At 44.5% G+C, this 15000-nt stretch overlaps 1 protein-coding gene across 2 annotated transcripts in view; it reads right to left on the bottom strand.

Annotated features, from left to right (window-relative positions):
• Positions 1 to 15000, bottom strand: part of LOC121965516 (semaphorin-6D-like) — a 218225-nt gene that overhangs the window by 76491 nt on the left and 126734 nt on the right. For both annotated transcript variants that reach the window (XM_088090593.1, XM_088090594.1), the window contains 2 exons: positions 12249 to 12307; positions 12018 to 12071 (listed from right to left, as the gene is read on the bottom strand). In XM_088090593.1, the coding sequence (XP_087946719.1) occupies positions 12018 to 12071; positions 12249 to 12307 (113 nt within the window). The remainder of the gene's footprint in view (positions 1 to 12017; positions 12072 to 12248; positions 12308 to 15000) is intronic.

The following is a 15000-nucleotide window of genomic DNA, read 5'->3' as shown; positions in this document are numbered from 1 at the left end:
ATTAAAGGACAAAAAAGAGAGAAATGTTGGAAATGAAAATGAAAGTGTGTGTGCATGTGCATGTGCATGTGTGTGTGTGTGCGTGTGTGTGTGTGTGTGTGTGCGTGTGGAGGGAGCGAGGGAGGAAAAAAAAGAGAGACCTTGTCAAGTTTGACTTTTTCGCTTCGCCACCGAAAATGTTGGTAACACACACTATCCCCTCACTTTAAAGGTCAGACAACTCACATCTGACACACACACACACACACACACCTGACACACCGTGTGTCAGAGTGTGTGTGAGTGTGTGTGTGTGCTGAATAAGAATGACGCTGTTTCTCTGCAGCAGGTGAGCGAACAGGCGCCACTCGCCTCCTCCTCAGCACACACTCGATTTCTCTGTTTTAATATGATCCAGGTGCTCCGTGTGTGTGTGCAAATAAACTTGTACACACTACATTGTGAGGACTAAGTATTTTTGTAGCAAAGTGAGGACATTTTGAGTGGTCCTCACTCCTTCAAATGGCAGTTTAAAGGGTTAACACTTGGTCTTAGGGTTCAGTCTGCAGTCAGGGTTTGGTTGGGGTGAGGGTAGAGGTCGGAGTTAGGCATTTTCGTTGTAATGGCTAACGTTAGGCTAACGGACTCAGAAAGGCATTATTTCAAGGAGGGTCCTCACAAATGCATAGGTACAAGAATGTGTGTGTGACATATTTCAAGTAATGAGCAGTTTCATGTAGGAACTATTTTCTTTCTACCAAACTACACTCGCCAACCGCATCACCGTGCAGAAAGAAGCGCTCGTTTACTCGTGGACGAGAGGCGTGGAAACATTATGGCGTCCTCCTCAGCTGAGCTGAAATGTTAGCGAGCTCAGTGGTGCGAGGCGAGCGAGCAGCAGATGAAACATCATGTTTGGGTCTGACAGCGTCCTCAGAAGTCTCAGCTGTTCAGACACGGACGATTACTGTGTGGAAAACTGTGAGGACGAACAATCCAGCAATTTATGGATGATGTTTCTCAACATGCGATTTCACCGTTTTCCCAAAAACATGGGGGAAAAAGGCAATGAGCAATTTGATAAAAATGTCCTGCAAAATGCATGAAATGACCAGATTTTAAATTTTATTTAAAAAAAACAAATTTTTTTTTTCCCCCAGAGAATTATATTTTTTATTATCATTCTATATTTTAAATGATTTTACAGATTAATCTTTTTTTGTTATGCAGATTAATTCAGGGCATCTCTCTGTTGTTTCTTACTCCCCTGTTTGACTGTTTTTTCGTCGTTTTTTGTGTGTGCTAATTTTAGGTCCTTTTCTAATACTTTTTATTAATTTCTTGCTAATTTCTGAGTCATTTCTTTTACAATAAATTTTTTTCTGATTTTTTTTCTTGAATCATGCAACACAAACAAACACCCTGATAAATGACCTGAGCGTCGAGCTCGGGTACGCCTCAGCACGGCAAACGTCTGCTGACCGTCTGTGTTATTCATGTCAAAGGTCTTTACGGCACGCACAGGTCGTCCTGCAGGTGACGGTCAGGTGCGTCGTGACTGCGGCTCAGGAGGCGTTCAGGAACCCTCCGAAATATCAGTTCTCTAAATGGGTTTAAAGTTGTTAGAGTTGTTAGAGTTTGACTCAGTGGGAAGTCGTCGGGTCCCATCGGAGGATCATTTGAGCGTTTCTCCAGTCAGAGCGATTAGACTCCACATTAAGCCCTGATGTGCTGATAATGATGATGATGATAATGATGATGATAACAGGAAGGGAAGCGCCACTAAACGCTCCCTCAGTGGTGTTAATGGACTGTTCCCTCAACCTTTTCATGGCGGTATTGTTGGCGTTGTCGTCAGGATGTTTGGATAATCTCTGAACGGCGATCTGCTCCGAGGTCAGACGAGACTCAGCTCTGTGAAGCTGCTCGTTTCTCTGGCTGACGAACGCGTTTAAAAAGCTGACAAAAACTGAACCACGAGAACTCTGAGAACCCAAAAAAACCCAGCCAGAGTGTCTCTGCTGTCATTCCAAACTTTCACCACGAATATTTACAAACCTAAAGTTCGTGTCAACTGCCCGGCGCCATTTTTGCCAATACCGCACGCCAAAGTTGCTGCGGTCACGTCACGTGCACACTAAAATGGGGAAGAGCTGTTCTTGGATTGACTGAACAAATACATTCAACTAACAGTCAGAGCTTTTTTTTTTACCGACTGCTGAAAAAACAGGGAAAGAGAAGCAAACTGATGTTTGAAACTCGCAGAAACAACCTGAATCCACTAAAACGCGGATTTGCAGTTCCAATTTCGTATTAACTGTTCCTAAGTATCAAAAGTAATTTTCTGGCAATAAAAGTACTGATGTGCAAATATGGTCAAAATGACCTCATCAGGTGGAAAATAGTCAAAATGACAAATTCAGAGTCAAAAGCCCAGAATGACACCCAGAAATAATACAAGTCCTGTTTTTCTGCTCTGATGGCTGTGGGATCAAAAATGTCAGTTTGAATGGGTTTCAATGGAGCATTTTTGGACCTGAACAGTCTGAATATTACACTGTGGAAACTATTTAGTTTCCACAGTGTATTTTAGACTTATTGTAGGAGCTGAGCTGCAAATTCACTGATTACACTCAAATACACAATCTGGACTACATTTAGGACACATGCATCAACACACACACACACACAATTATCAAAAAAAGAGAGACAGTCCCTAAAGGGTTAATTTGGCCTTTAAACTAGTATGCGACCTACAGGCAACATATGTAAAATAATCACATGATATTATTGTGGAATTCATGTTTTCATGTGTAAGATCTTACATTTCATAAATTATGTGTTCGTGCACGTTTGTTTCACCTGATATGAAATGTGTTTTGTGTGATGACTGTTACGTTGTCATGGCGACGAGCACAGTGGCTTAATGCTCTCTAAGTGGCTTCAACAGCGTCTTCATCGAACATTTAACATCGCGTTCATGTTATTGTCTGACTGAGAAGTGTGTGTGTGTGTGTGTGTGTGTGAACTTTCACACACACTTCTCTTCGTGCGTGTGTGTGTGTGTGCTGCATGCCTGCAGCAGACTTGAGTTTAGGCTTAAAAGCTGCCATTTAGTGTCTACATTATCCAGATGCACATAATGGGAGCGAAGCGAGGAAGCATTAAACGCACTCAGAGGTGGAAATTCACTTAACTTCATAATGGTTTTGTTCTGGCTGTTCGGAGAGGAGGAGTGTTTAAGTGTGTGTGTAAAATGTTCTCTTTGGGGTTCACGTCCGACGCTGTGATTTAAGGAATGCAGCGGTTGCTCGGGGAGACGGGATGAGAGGTTTCATGGCGGATGGAAATGATGTGCAAAAGTACATTTAAACGCTGAATAACACCTTTTTATCTTGTGCTCATAAATTAGGAAGCTCCTTTTCATGAATTTGCACCTCGTGGTTTTATGTGCGAGCGCACGAGTCACTTTACAGTTTACATTCATGCGCATGAAAATACGGATGCTTCACACACACACACACACACACACACACACACACACACAGGTATCTAACAGGGTGAAACCTCCGACTGTGAGCTTCCTTGTTGTTGATTGATTCCCACTGAGCTCCATATTGTGTTTTTATCGACCAGATCAATCAATGTGGCCCCCTCGCTGTGTGTGTGTGTGTGTGTGTGTGTGTGTGTGTGAGAGAGAGAGAGAGAGGCAATGCAGAGGCAGAGTCTTGATTGGATGAGTAAATCAAGACTGATGAGTGAAGGTCAGCAAGGAGACAACACACACACACGCACACGCACACACACACACACACACAGAGCTGAGAGCAATCAGGTGGGTCACATGACATCAGTGTGTGTGTGTGTGTGTGTGTGTGTGTGTGTGTGTGGTGTCACCTGCAGATCGTTAGCAGGAACAGTCATCTGAGTACTGATCGTCTGATTGGTGTGAGCTGCAGGTGATGATGACATCAGCACAGGTAAACTCAGGTCAACCAAACACTGCGACCTCACCAACAAGCGGGGCGGGTCATGTGACGAATATGTGCACAGTCGCCTGCACGAGAGCCTGTCGTAACTACCTCACACGTTTCAGACAAAGGCGAGAAGGACCACAACAATAACAACCATGGCGGACGTTTTCTTTCTTTGTCAACGTTTTGGCTTTTTTTTACTGTTTCATTTATAAATGATTTTTTTCTTTTATTTTTGAAATTTTTATTTTTATTTATTTATAGCAATTTTTAAGGAGCGTGGATGGATCCAACAAACCTCAGACTTTCATGCAGGAGTCCAGTCTTCATTTCACACATCTGTTGCAGCATCCTGCAACATCTACAGCAGACGCAGAAGGATGCCTAAAGCGTAACGTGCAGACGCAGAAGGATGCCTAAAGCGTAACGTGCAGACGCAGAAGGATGCCTAAAGCGTAACGTGCAGACGCAGAAGGATGCCTAAAGCGTAACGTGCAGACGCAGAAGGATACCTAAAGCGTAACGTGCTGATGCAGAGGTGGACCAACAAAGCGGCAACATGTAACGACTACATTTGATTTATTTAGCCTGACTGGAAGCAGGAGTCACGTGCGTCCCTGACAGGGAAACAAAACAAATGATCACAGAAGAGGAACCGAAAACAGAGAGGAGGAAGTCCTCTCCCAGGTGGCTCTAAGAGACACGCGACTTCCTGCGTTCACTGTTATTTAAACCCTCACCGCCAACAATACGCAGCATCATTTAAATCCCCCAAAATCATCGTTGCATCATCGGACACAGACTGGAAGCTGGTAAACGAACGTCGTCCAGCTGAAATGCGTCCGGAGTAGCCGCTTTTATTCCTCGCCTCATTTTGCTCGGCGCCAGGAGAAGATGAAGATAATTAACGTCAACACGACTGCTTTTGGCTGCTTCCTAACCCTCGATTCCCCGCCTGTTCTGCACGAGCCGCACAACACGAGACGCACAACACGAGACGCACAACACGAGACGCACGCGCTCCATTTGTAAGAGCTCCAGCTCATTAAAAAACACTTTAACATGCTATGATGGCTCTTCTGCCCGCTCGCTGATCAACACACACACACACACTCACACACACACTCACACACACACACACACACACACACACACACTCACTCTTGTTTTTGTTCTTGTGAGTGGAAGCACATCAGAAACACTCGTCCGGTATAATCACACTCTTTGTCTCTGTGTTACACACACGCTGTAATTAGGAGACGGTCTCTTCTGCAGAGCGGAGAGCTGAAAGTGAGCTGCTTCATTTCCACGCCGAGATAAAGACCGGCGGCGAGCGTGTTTCTGAGCCGCCGAGTCCGCCGCCGGTCGATCACATCAGCCAACGGACAAACTGCAGATCCGTTTATCTGTCATCCAGAATAAACTCACTGATCAGGCGTCTCAGGTCGTTTTAACGTCCTGCTGAATACAAATGATTCAGTGAAAAGAAAGATTAACTCCTAAAACCCAAAAACAGCCTCAGAAATCTTCATCAGTGGTGATCAGACGTCACTGAAAGCTTCTTCACCACGTTCAGGAGTTTGATGCGGCGGCCAACACTCGAAAATCTGGCGTTCTTGGTTCTCTGGTTTCTGAAATGTTGTTTTGTAAGGTTGTGTTCTCAGAAATGTTTCCTAAAATGTTTTGTTTTTCACAATTTTGTTGTGTTTTCTGAAAAGTTGTAATGTTTTGTGAAATGTTTTGGTTTAAAAATGTATTTTCTAAAAGTTTTCTGAGATGTTTTCTGAAACTTTGTTTTATTGCTAAAAAGTTGTTTTGGTTTTGTGTGTTTACTGAAATGTTAGAGTATTTTTTGCAAAAGTTGCAATGTTTTCTGAAATGTGGTATTTTCTGACGTGTTGTTTTATTTTCTGAAAGCATTAATATTAATAATCAGCTGCAGAGACAAATATTTCCCTCCGGAGCTGGTGGAGACCAAAATCAGAGCAAACAGAGAGCATAAACACCGACTCACACTCCCTCAGCCATCGCTGCTCTGAAACTGCTCCTGCTCAACTGCTCAAATCACACGAATACTCCGTATGAGCGTCGATATTCAGCCGAACTCGACCAGCGAGGCGGCCGTGAAACGGACCGGTGACATTCTGGAGAGAAGCTCTTTTAGAGGGAGCGAGGCGAGGAGGAGCTTCACCTCCCGCTGCAGTTTACATCTCTGCAGCACAGCAGAGCATCTAATGGAGATGTCCTCACACACACACACACACACACACACACACACACACAAACAAACATATGCACACGCACACACACAAACATATGCACACACACACACACACACACACACACACACACACACACACACACTGACATTTCTGCTCCGTCATCTTCACTGGATCTCAAGCTCTCAGGGAGGAAATTCAGCGTTTTAGTGAGCGTGTGTGTGTAGATGTAAGTGGTGTGTGTAGGTGTAAATGTATGTGTGTGTGTGTGTGTGTGCGCTCGGTATAATAACAACTTCCCACGCTACTTTGAGCTTCAGGAACATTGGAAGGTGTGTGTGTGTGTGTGATTGTGTGTGTTTCTGTGTGTGTGTGTGTGTGTGTGTCTTGAATTTTGAGCCCGGCATGCTGGGAGTGATAGCTAATGGGGTTGCCATGGCGATGTGAGGTTGACCTCAGAGCAGATGGAGCGCGGGGGGAAGTCGGTGTTTGTAGGTTGGAGCTCTCGATACGAACACTTTGATTTATCGATTATCGGCCGCACGTCTGCTTAATAAAATAAATAAATATATACAAAACAATTTATTCTGAATTGCTGACTCCTTAAAAAAAACAAACAATTCAATTCAGATTTTGATGCTTGCCAAAGGTGTCTGACGGCGTCCCTGTTTTGTCGCAAAGATTTTGTCCCAACATTCATTTTTGACCTTCAGTCTAATAAAGCAGAGTTTTGTTTCGGAGTAAATGAAACAAAATACTTCACTAAAAGTGTTTTGGATCGCAAAGCAAACAGAAAAAAACACATTTTTTTTTAAAAAAAGGTGCTATATGAGTAAAGTTCTTTTTCATAAAGGTTAATGAGGAACATTTCCTCGTTATAATCTGGTCGGTTTTTATCTCCCTCTAAACATATTTGGTGCTGCAGAACGAGCCGAGCACAAACGTGATTTCCAGCAGAGCGTTTCCACTTTGCTTTAATTCAGGAGAGAACGGAGTGTGATCTCGGGGGAAAGTCCATTCGGAAAGTTTTGGAAGAGGACGTGCGTGATTTGGAACGTACACTCAGTTTAAATGTCACGCAGGCTGTTGCTGTTGACCGATAAGACGCCGAACGCTTCCATTAAACGCCGTCGAGCCTCCTGAAAATGTCACGGTGTCACTTTCATGTGATTAAAAACAGAAGAAGCTGTTGTGTCGATGACGTTAGTCACGCAGACGTCTCCCTGCAGGCGGCTGCAGAGGAGCAGACGGACGCAGATCAACAACCAAATCACTGCGACTCTCCGTCCTTCACGCACGAGGAAAGTTTCCTCGCCGGGAAAAGTTCCTCCGATGTTTGTGTCGGCTAAACGCTCACAAACTGTAAATGTATGATGATCTCTAGAAACCATCTTTTTCATGTCTGATATTTGTGCTTTGAAACTGTCTGAAGGACGTTATTCTCCACCTCCAGCTCCCACTGCAAGTTTAGAAAAGACTAGAAAAGACATTTCACAATCACTCTGTCACAGAAACAATACGAGCAAATAAAACCGCCAAAATACCACAACACGAATGTTCCTCCTTAACAGAAAGTTACTATTTTCTCTCTTTCTGTCATAAAATTGACAGTTTTAAATATTGTCGATTAACCTTTTTTAATAATTACGTTTTTAATGTTAACTTGTCGAATATTGCTGCGTCTGCGTCTTCGTCTGCGTCTTCGTCTGCGTCTGCATCTGCTACCAAAACCAACAAACTAAGATAATATTGATGAATCCCAGATTTCCGCTAAATGAGTGATGTTTTAAGGAAACGTGCAGAGTGAAGAGTTAATGGAGAGCAGGTGGCTCCTTTACAAACACTGGATTTGACTTCTTTTTTCTGTTTCTTTCCTTCTTTTCGTCCTTTTTTATGTTCTGTTCTTTTGCACGTTTGTATGTTTATGGTCGTGGGAAAAAAACATGTTTGAAATAAAGATTTCGATCAATCAATCAATCAAATGTTGGCAGATATTTGTGTGCGCTGTGACTGACAAATGACCGACACAAAGGTTCAGGATCAAACACACGATGCCACAGAGACACAGAGCCAATCAGCAGCGTCAGACGCCGTCTGAATCAACGTTTACTGACGACTCAACCTGCTGGAAGTCGACCATCAGACCGAACGGACGGTTTTAAAGTGACGGTTGATGAACTCCCCAAAAAGTCAACATTAAGGTCATGAAAGTAGTTTTAATTGTTCATTATCGCGGCCGGCGCTTTGAGCTCGGCGGCAGAACAAACTTCATTTGGAGGATCACCGGCATCGCCATCAGTAACGTTAAAGGTCACACGCAGACGGCATGCGCGCGGCGGCATCCAGGAACCATCATCATTTGCATTGTGCAGAACTATTTCTGCACAATGTCAACCCTCCTCTAATAAAGAACTCCCCTGTAATGGCGCTCTGCAGCATAATGGCCAATTTATGTCCATTCAGAGCCAAAGTGGCGCCCGCGGGGGCCTCCCTCGCACTGCATTAAATAACCAATTTGCAGCCAAAACGTCATTACGGGAATAGTTCCCCACCAAACGATGTCATTACAGTAACGGCAGCCACTCCAGCGTGACGCGGCAGATAGATACAGGCGCACGCCGGCTGAAACATCCGTCACTCATTGTGTTGCGAGTCCTTCATGCCCGGCTGCCCGACATCATGAAGTTAATGCCTCAGACGCCATTACGCAGGAAGTGCCTGCTGTCAGAGCCGCTGTACAACAGCGGCGCCAACATGCGCTCCTGGCTCAATCGCCGCACATTTAACTTCACAATGAAAGCGTGAAGAATGAGCCAGACGTGGCTAATGTTAGCCGCCGTGCGACGCCGCCTCTTATTGTGTTACGGCGCCATTAACTCGCTGGGTAATCCCCGCAGGCATCAATAAAGTCTAAAACCTAAATGACACGCTTAATCACGACACAATTAGTGCGAGTCAGGACACGAAGCTGTGGAAGGATGTAAATTAATCCGCAGCCAGAGTCTCCCGCTGCTTCACATCTGCGGCGGCTGTAATCACGTCAGTCAGTCAGCGAGTCAGTGAGTCACGGCTAATCGCCGCTCTGAGGGCGCCGCTCTGCCTGCTCGCTCAGGTTCATTGTTTCAGAGGCGGTGACGTGAGTGACTGCGGGCGCTCGCACATCCTGCTGCTGCTCGTCTGATTAAAGAGGCAAACGGAGGTCGAGGTGAAGCTGCAGCAGCGACATAAAAACACACCTGAAGTCAGAGAGGAGACGCACACACACACACACACACACGCACACACACACACACACACGCACATTTCTCTGACTGAGCTGAGTCGTGAAGGTGAAAATTATAAAGCGTCATAACAGAGAGATGAACGCTTGTCCTCCTTCCTGTTGTGATAACTGTGTGTGTGTTGATGCATGTGTCCTAAATGTAGTCCAGATTGTGTATTTGAGTGTAATCAGTGAATTTGCAGCTCAGCTCCTACAATAAGTCTAACAATAACAGAATGGAAAACTATTTTAATATATAACATTTTTTAAACCTTGATTTTGAAAAGCACATTTTGTTTGCAGAGCGATAGGAGAGTGTGTATGAAAGGGTTAAAAAAAGAGATTTAAAGTAATAATTCGTGACATTTCACTGTTTCTTTGCAGCTGTTTTTGCTCGTTGCTCATCGATGTTTCCTCTGAGATTTGAAGCTTTCTGAAGAGCTGCAGCCTCCTAGTTACACAAACCACCTCACAACATAAATGTAATAGTAATCAGTTACAGTTACTGTTGTTCCCATGAATCAGTGACGCAGAAACACAGTGAAATGAGGCCCAGGATGAAAAAAGGCGTCAGCTGCTGATTTTTGAGTTTTGAGTTTTTGCTCTGCAGACCTGAGCAGCTCATTTCTTCTCTCGCAGCTCTTTTATAAAAAAGGTACTTTTCATTCTGGTCACCTAACGGGAGCTCATTTAGATGCCAGGTGAATGCAATTAACTCGCGCGGCAGAATACAAAGCGAGCGGCTCTCTGAGCTCCCAGGACTCATCCGCCAAAATAAACCTGCAACGAGTCGGAAATGACATAAAACGGACCGAACGTGACAAACTGAGCCGGTGAGCGACTTCAAGAGAGACGTCATTAAAAAAATTGTTAAAATATTTAAAGAAAATTTAAAAAAAACCAAACAAACAATAAAGAGCAATCACAATTTAAAAAAAAACAACAAAAATGTTATTTTACCAAAACCTTTGAAAAGAAAAAATAAAGTTAAAAATCAGAAGTAAAATGAATGCAAAACCATTTCAAGTTGTATGCCTTTCCCTTCAGCCAAAATTAAAAAAAAACCCAGTTCTTCCCCAGTGCTTAAAAGACTATTCCTCCCATAAATACAGTCCATAATTATAATAATTATTTTTACTTTTTATTATTATAATAAAAAGCCCAGAATCTCTCATTTACAAAAAGAATAATAATCAGGGTGAATAAGGAGCCAAAGTGCATTCAAAAGCATCAAAACAGAGCTGGTTCATCAAAAACGAGGGTCCCCCCGGCCCCCCTGCAGAGGTCTGGGCTGAGCCCCAGTGGCCTCAGATCCTGGAGACCTGCAGGCAGGAAGGACGTCAAACTGAGCCGGTAGACGTCAGGAGAGACGTCAGAGAGGACATTTTCAGTTTGTGGAGAGACAGAATAATTTATCTCAGTCACTTCTTCTTAATCTTAATTTGTGATTTTTCTCAGCGAATTGACTCGGTTCTTCCTCTTTATCTCGAGTTCAGTCTGAGTGGAACTCGGTTCACGGCGAGTAGACGCACATCAGTGTTTCTGTCCGTCCGTCTGTCCTCTCCGGCTTTAATCACAGGATCACGGCGCGCTGAGGCTGAAGGGATTCAGTCGAGGGTCTCTGAGCGACAATCCGCTTTACAGGTGGGACTCCTGACCGGTATGACCGAGCGGCCACCAAGAATACAGAGTAGGAGGCGAGGCGATGCGAGGCGAGGCGGGGCGAGACGAGACGAGGCGAGGCCTCGTGAGGCCTTGAGTTTGAGTTCGTTAGCGGAGAGGTCAAGCGGGGACGAGGACGATTATCGGCCTCGAGGTCGTCTACTCAGACTCTGAATGATCACTTATTGTGAAATATAAACTGTAAGAACATCGTTTGTGCAGATCAAACTATTTTTAGGTATTTTTATATAAACAGAGTAAGAGAGATTAACCCTTAGGGCCCGCTTACACACTCGAATCAAGGTTAAAAAAAAATCTAAATCAATAAAAAATCAATATTACTTCCTACTTTCAGTGAGTTAAGTTTTAAACCATAATTAGTCCTAATCATCAACATTAAATGATCAGAATTTTCAGGGTTTTTTTTGTTTTTTTGACAGAAAAACACACGCAGACTGCCTTTTCATGTTTAAAGTGATCTTATTTTGATAAAGTAACTGACAAACCCCGTTCATATGTGATGATAAATTTCTCAGTTGTCTCTTTTGGTGTCTTTGCTGAAGCCCAATTTTGGACAATTTTCAGACAGATAATTGAAAGAAAAGCTAAAAATCGGTGGGCCTGATGCTGAGCCTTGGGGGATGCCCATTTGATTTTATCGGGGAGCAGACTTTTTTGAGTCTATCTTCGCACATTGCTCTTGAATGTAGATAAGGAGCCAAACAGCTAAAAGCTAGATTGGAGAAATTAAATTTAGACAGCTGGGTCAAGGTCAGGGAACGCTGCCGCCAATACATCACCGCTGTCCGAAAACACTTTACATTTTCAACAAAATGCAAGTTTCTGTTTCTGCGGAGTGTTTATGTCGACAGTCTGCGCTGCTGAACTTTAATCAAAGCTGCAATAAGAGGAGTCTCTTACCGTAGGCCGAGTCGGCTGCAGACTCCTGGTTCCGTGTGGTCGCCAACACGTCGCCTGTACACAAAACAACACGCCCGCAGTTAGACTGCTGCTTTTATGTCCCAAAAAACCCTCCGTTCATTCACGGAGCAGTTTACAGCCCGTATCACCGCTGACTTTTACACTGTGTACAGCTCATATTAGAGCTGCTTTCATCGCCATTGTGGCTGTAAAGCGGCGAGTTTATCTCACCGTGGCAGCTGTCGGGGTGAAACGAGTGGTCGCCCTCGATATCCTGCTCGAACCCGGCCCTGAGGAGGAGGAGGAGGAGGAGAGAGGAAGGAGGAGAGGAGTTAAAACAAACAAAAGAATCAAACATCCAAATCAGACACATCACTTGCTCTCATGTCGGTTGCCGTGGGTAACGGTTGCCAGGGCAATTAATCGATGATGTGCATCCAGGTAACGAGCTGAGACAGCGTTAATTAGATTACGTCACACAGTTCATCTGCAGCTCGTCACTTCGGTTTTGACGGCGGGAGACGTCCAGAGGTTGAGCGAGAGACGCCGAGTCTCAGCGGCGGTAAAGCGACGCGGGTAAATCTCTCTGCAGCTCCAGTCAATGAAGCCATTCACTTTCCTCTCAGTGTCTCCGTCTTTCTGTCCCCGCTATTTACTGTCTCTGCCTCCGACACCGCCGGCGTTTTCCATCTGACCTTCAAATCAATTTTAAAGGAGCAACAAATCAGAGTTTTACTGCCGTGACATCAAACGACTGCAGCGGAGACGGATACCTCGCTGCTCACCTGCCGAATCATGAAAACCTCTTTAACCGCCAAGAAAAGGCGAGCTTTTTCACCCGCTCCCCCCGACGAAATCCCCTAAAATACCTTCAAATGTCTTTTTTTCACAGCATTTATTTCACTGCCGTCACGTCAAAGTAATAACTGATCTCTGCAGACCGAGAGCCGTTTTCACAGTTTGATTTTTGTCACCACTTCAGAAACAAAAACCTTTTCACTGTTTACAATCAGTCTGTGTACAATCTTTGTGTTTTTTGGTCGCTGTTGAGCTTCTGTCGTTACAAAATCAGCACTTCCTCCAGAAAACTTTCATATTAAAGCTTTAATGGCTTTAAAGTCTCAAACACTGCGAGTCAGTTGCTTTAATTTCGATCAATAACAAAAACAGGTGAAAACAGGCAACGAGCAGATTAACAAGACAAAAATATGAAAAAAAAGGTTTTAAAAATAAAGAATTACCTGAAAACACAAAGTAAAAAAAAAAACTATAAAAAAATATGTTTAAATTTTATATTTTTATTATATTTTTTATGTAACATCATTTAAAATTTAAAAGTATTATAATTATAAATATAATTAACTTTTTTTTAACTCTGATAATCCTCCCCTCACCATGTTGGCGTTTTTTCCCTTCACGTGTCAAAGAATCAAAAATGCTGAAACTGAACCGAGTGAACTGGATAATCTGCTGGAAACATCCGAGCAGGTTATTTTGGGAGGTGCTGAGTTCAGTGTTTTCAGGGGTTTAGTTTTGAGGACGTTATTGTTCATTTTTAATTTCATGTAAATCTGTCCTGTCGTGTTTTGGAGGAATATTTCTCAGAGTTTGACAGACGGACCGACATCACCGTGACAACGCCCACGAGCAAAAATCAAAACTCTTTCAACATTTATATTTAGTCGCTCTGGCAAAGAGTCGTTTCATGATTCATTTTTCCAAAAACAACAGAGGAAATAAATATTTGGCGACGCTCCAACGAACCAACAAACAGTCATAAAGCAGCGACAGGAAGTCAGAGCGTCCTCGATGTCTCTGGAGGTGGACGGATGATTTTCCAGGACGGTTTCAGAGAAAAAAAAAAGGTACTTTGTCTCTCAAACTGCTGCAGAGACAGAAAGCATTCATCAGGGCGATCGTGCTCAGCCCACGCCGGCGTTCGTTTGGCTCGCCGTGTTCTCGCTCCGTCTGTATTGGCAGATTTTCCCGCCTGACTGATGGAGCAGGTGAACTAACATTTATTCAAACTTTCTCTTCGGGGTTTGTCAGAACGAGTCCGGCGTCTCTTCACCTGCTCAGACTTTACCGACTGTCTTCGCACATTCAGCCGCCTCCTGTTCTCCGCAAACGTCAGCTTTCAGCTCTCCGCACTTTGTTCTTCACGTTTTTATCACTTTCTCTTCTTCGTTTGACCTCCTCTCTCTGCACGCCGCCATTCCTCGGTGATGTCATGTCGCCGTGCTCGATAAATACGCCCCGAAACTTCCTGTGAAAACCTCGGCTGCTTTTAGATTCTGGTTTCATTCAGACAGATTACACGACGTGATGTTGGACGGACGCTGGACGCAACGATCCACAGCCTGATGTCAGCGTCTCTAAAGTGACGCAGGATCTGAGCCGGCTGTGTCACTGTGGATGGTGGACAGTGGACGGTGGACGGTGGACAGTGGACGGTGGACGGTTGACAGTGGACGGTGGATGGTGGACGGTGGACAGTGGACGGTGGACAGTGGACGGTGGACGGTTGACAGTGGACGGTGGACTGTGGACGGTTGACAGTGGACGGTGGACTGTGGACGGACAGTGGACGGTGGACGGTGGATTGTGGACGGTGGATTGTGGACGGTGGACAGTGGATGGTGGATGGTGGACAGTGGACGGTGGACTGTGGACAGTGGACGGTGGACTGTGGACAGTGGACGGTGGACTGTGGACGGACAGTGGACGGTGGACGGTGGATTGTGGACGGTGGACAGTGGACGGTGGACGGTGGATTGTGGACGGTGGACAGTGGATGGTGGATGGTGGACAGTGGACGGTGGACTGTGGACAGTGGACGGTGGACTGTGGACAGTGGACGGTGGACTGTGGACTGTGGACAGTGGATGGTTGACGGTGAAAAATTCTTTTTAAGTGATTTTTTAAGTAGACGCGCCCGCCAAAATAAAAATCATCAGATGACACCAATTATCAGCCAGAAACT

The sequence above is a fragment of the Plectropomus leopardus genome, chromosome 17 (assembly GCF_026936395.1).
Source record: "Plectropomus leopardus strain MGB_pleo_1.0 chromosome 17, ASM2693639v1, whole genome shotgun sequence".
Taxonomy (NCBI): Eukaryota; Metazoa; Chordata; class Actinopteri; order Perciformes; family Serranidae; genus Plectropomus; species Plectropomus leopardus.
This window is presented reverse-complemented; position numbering and strand designations above follow the sequence as displayed.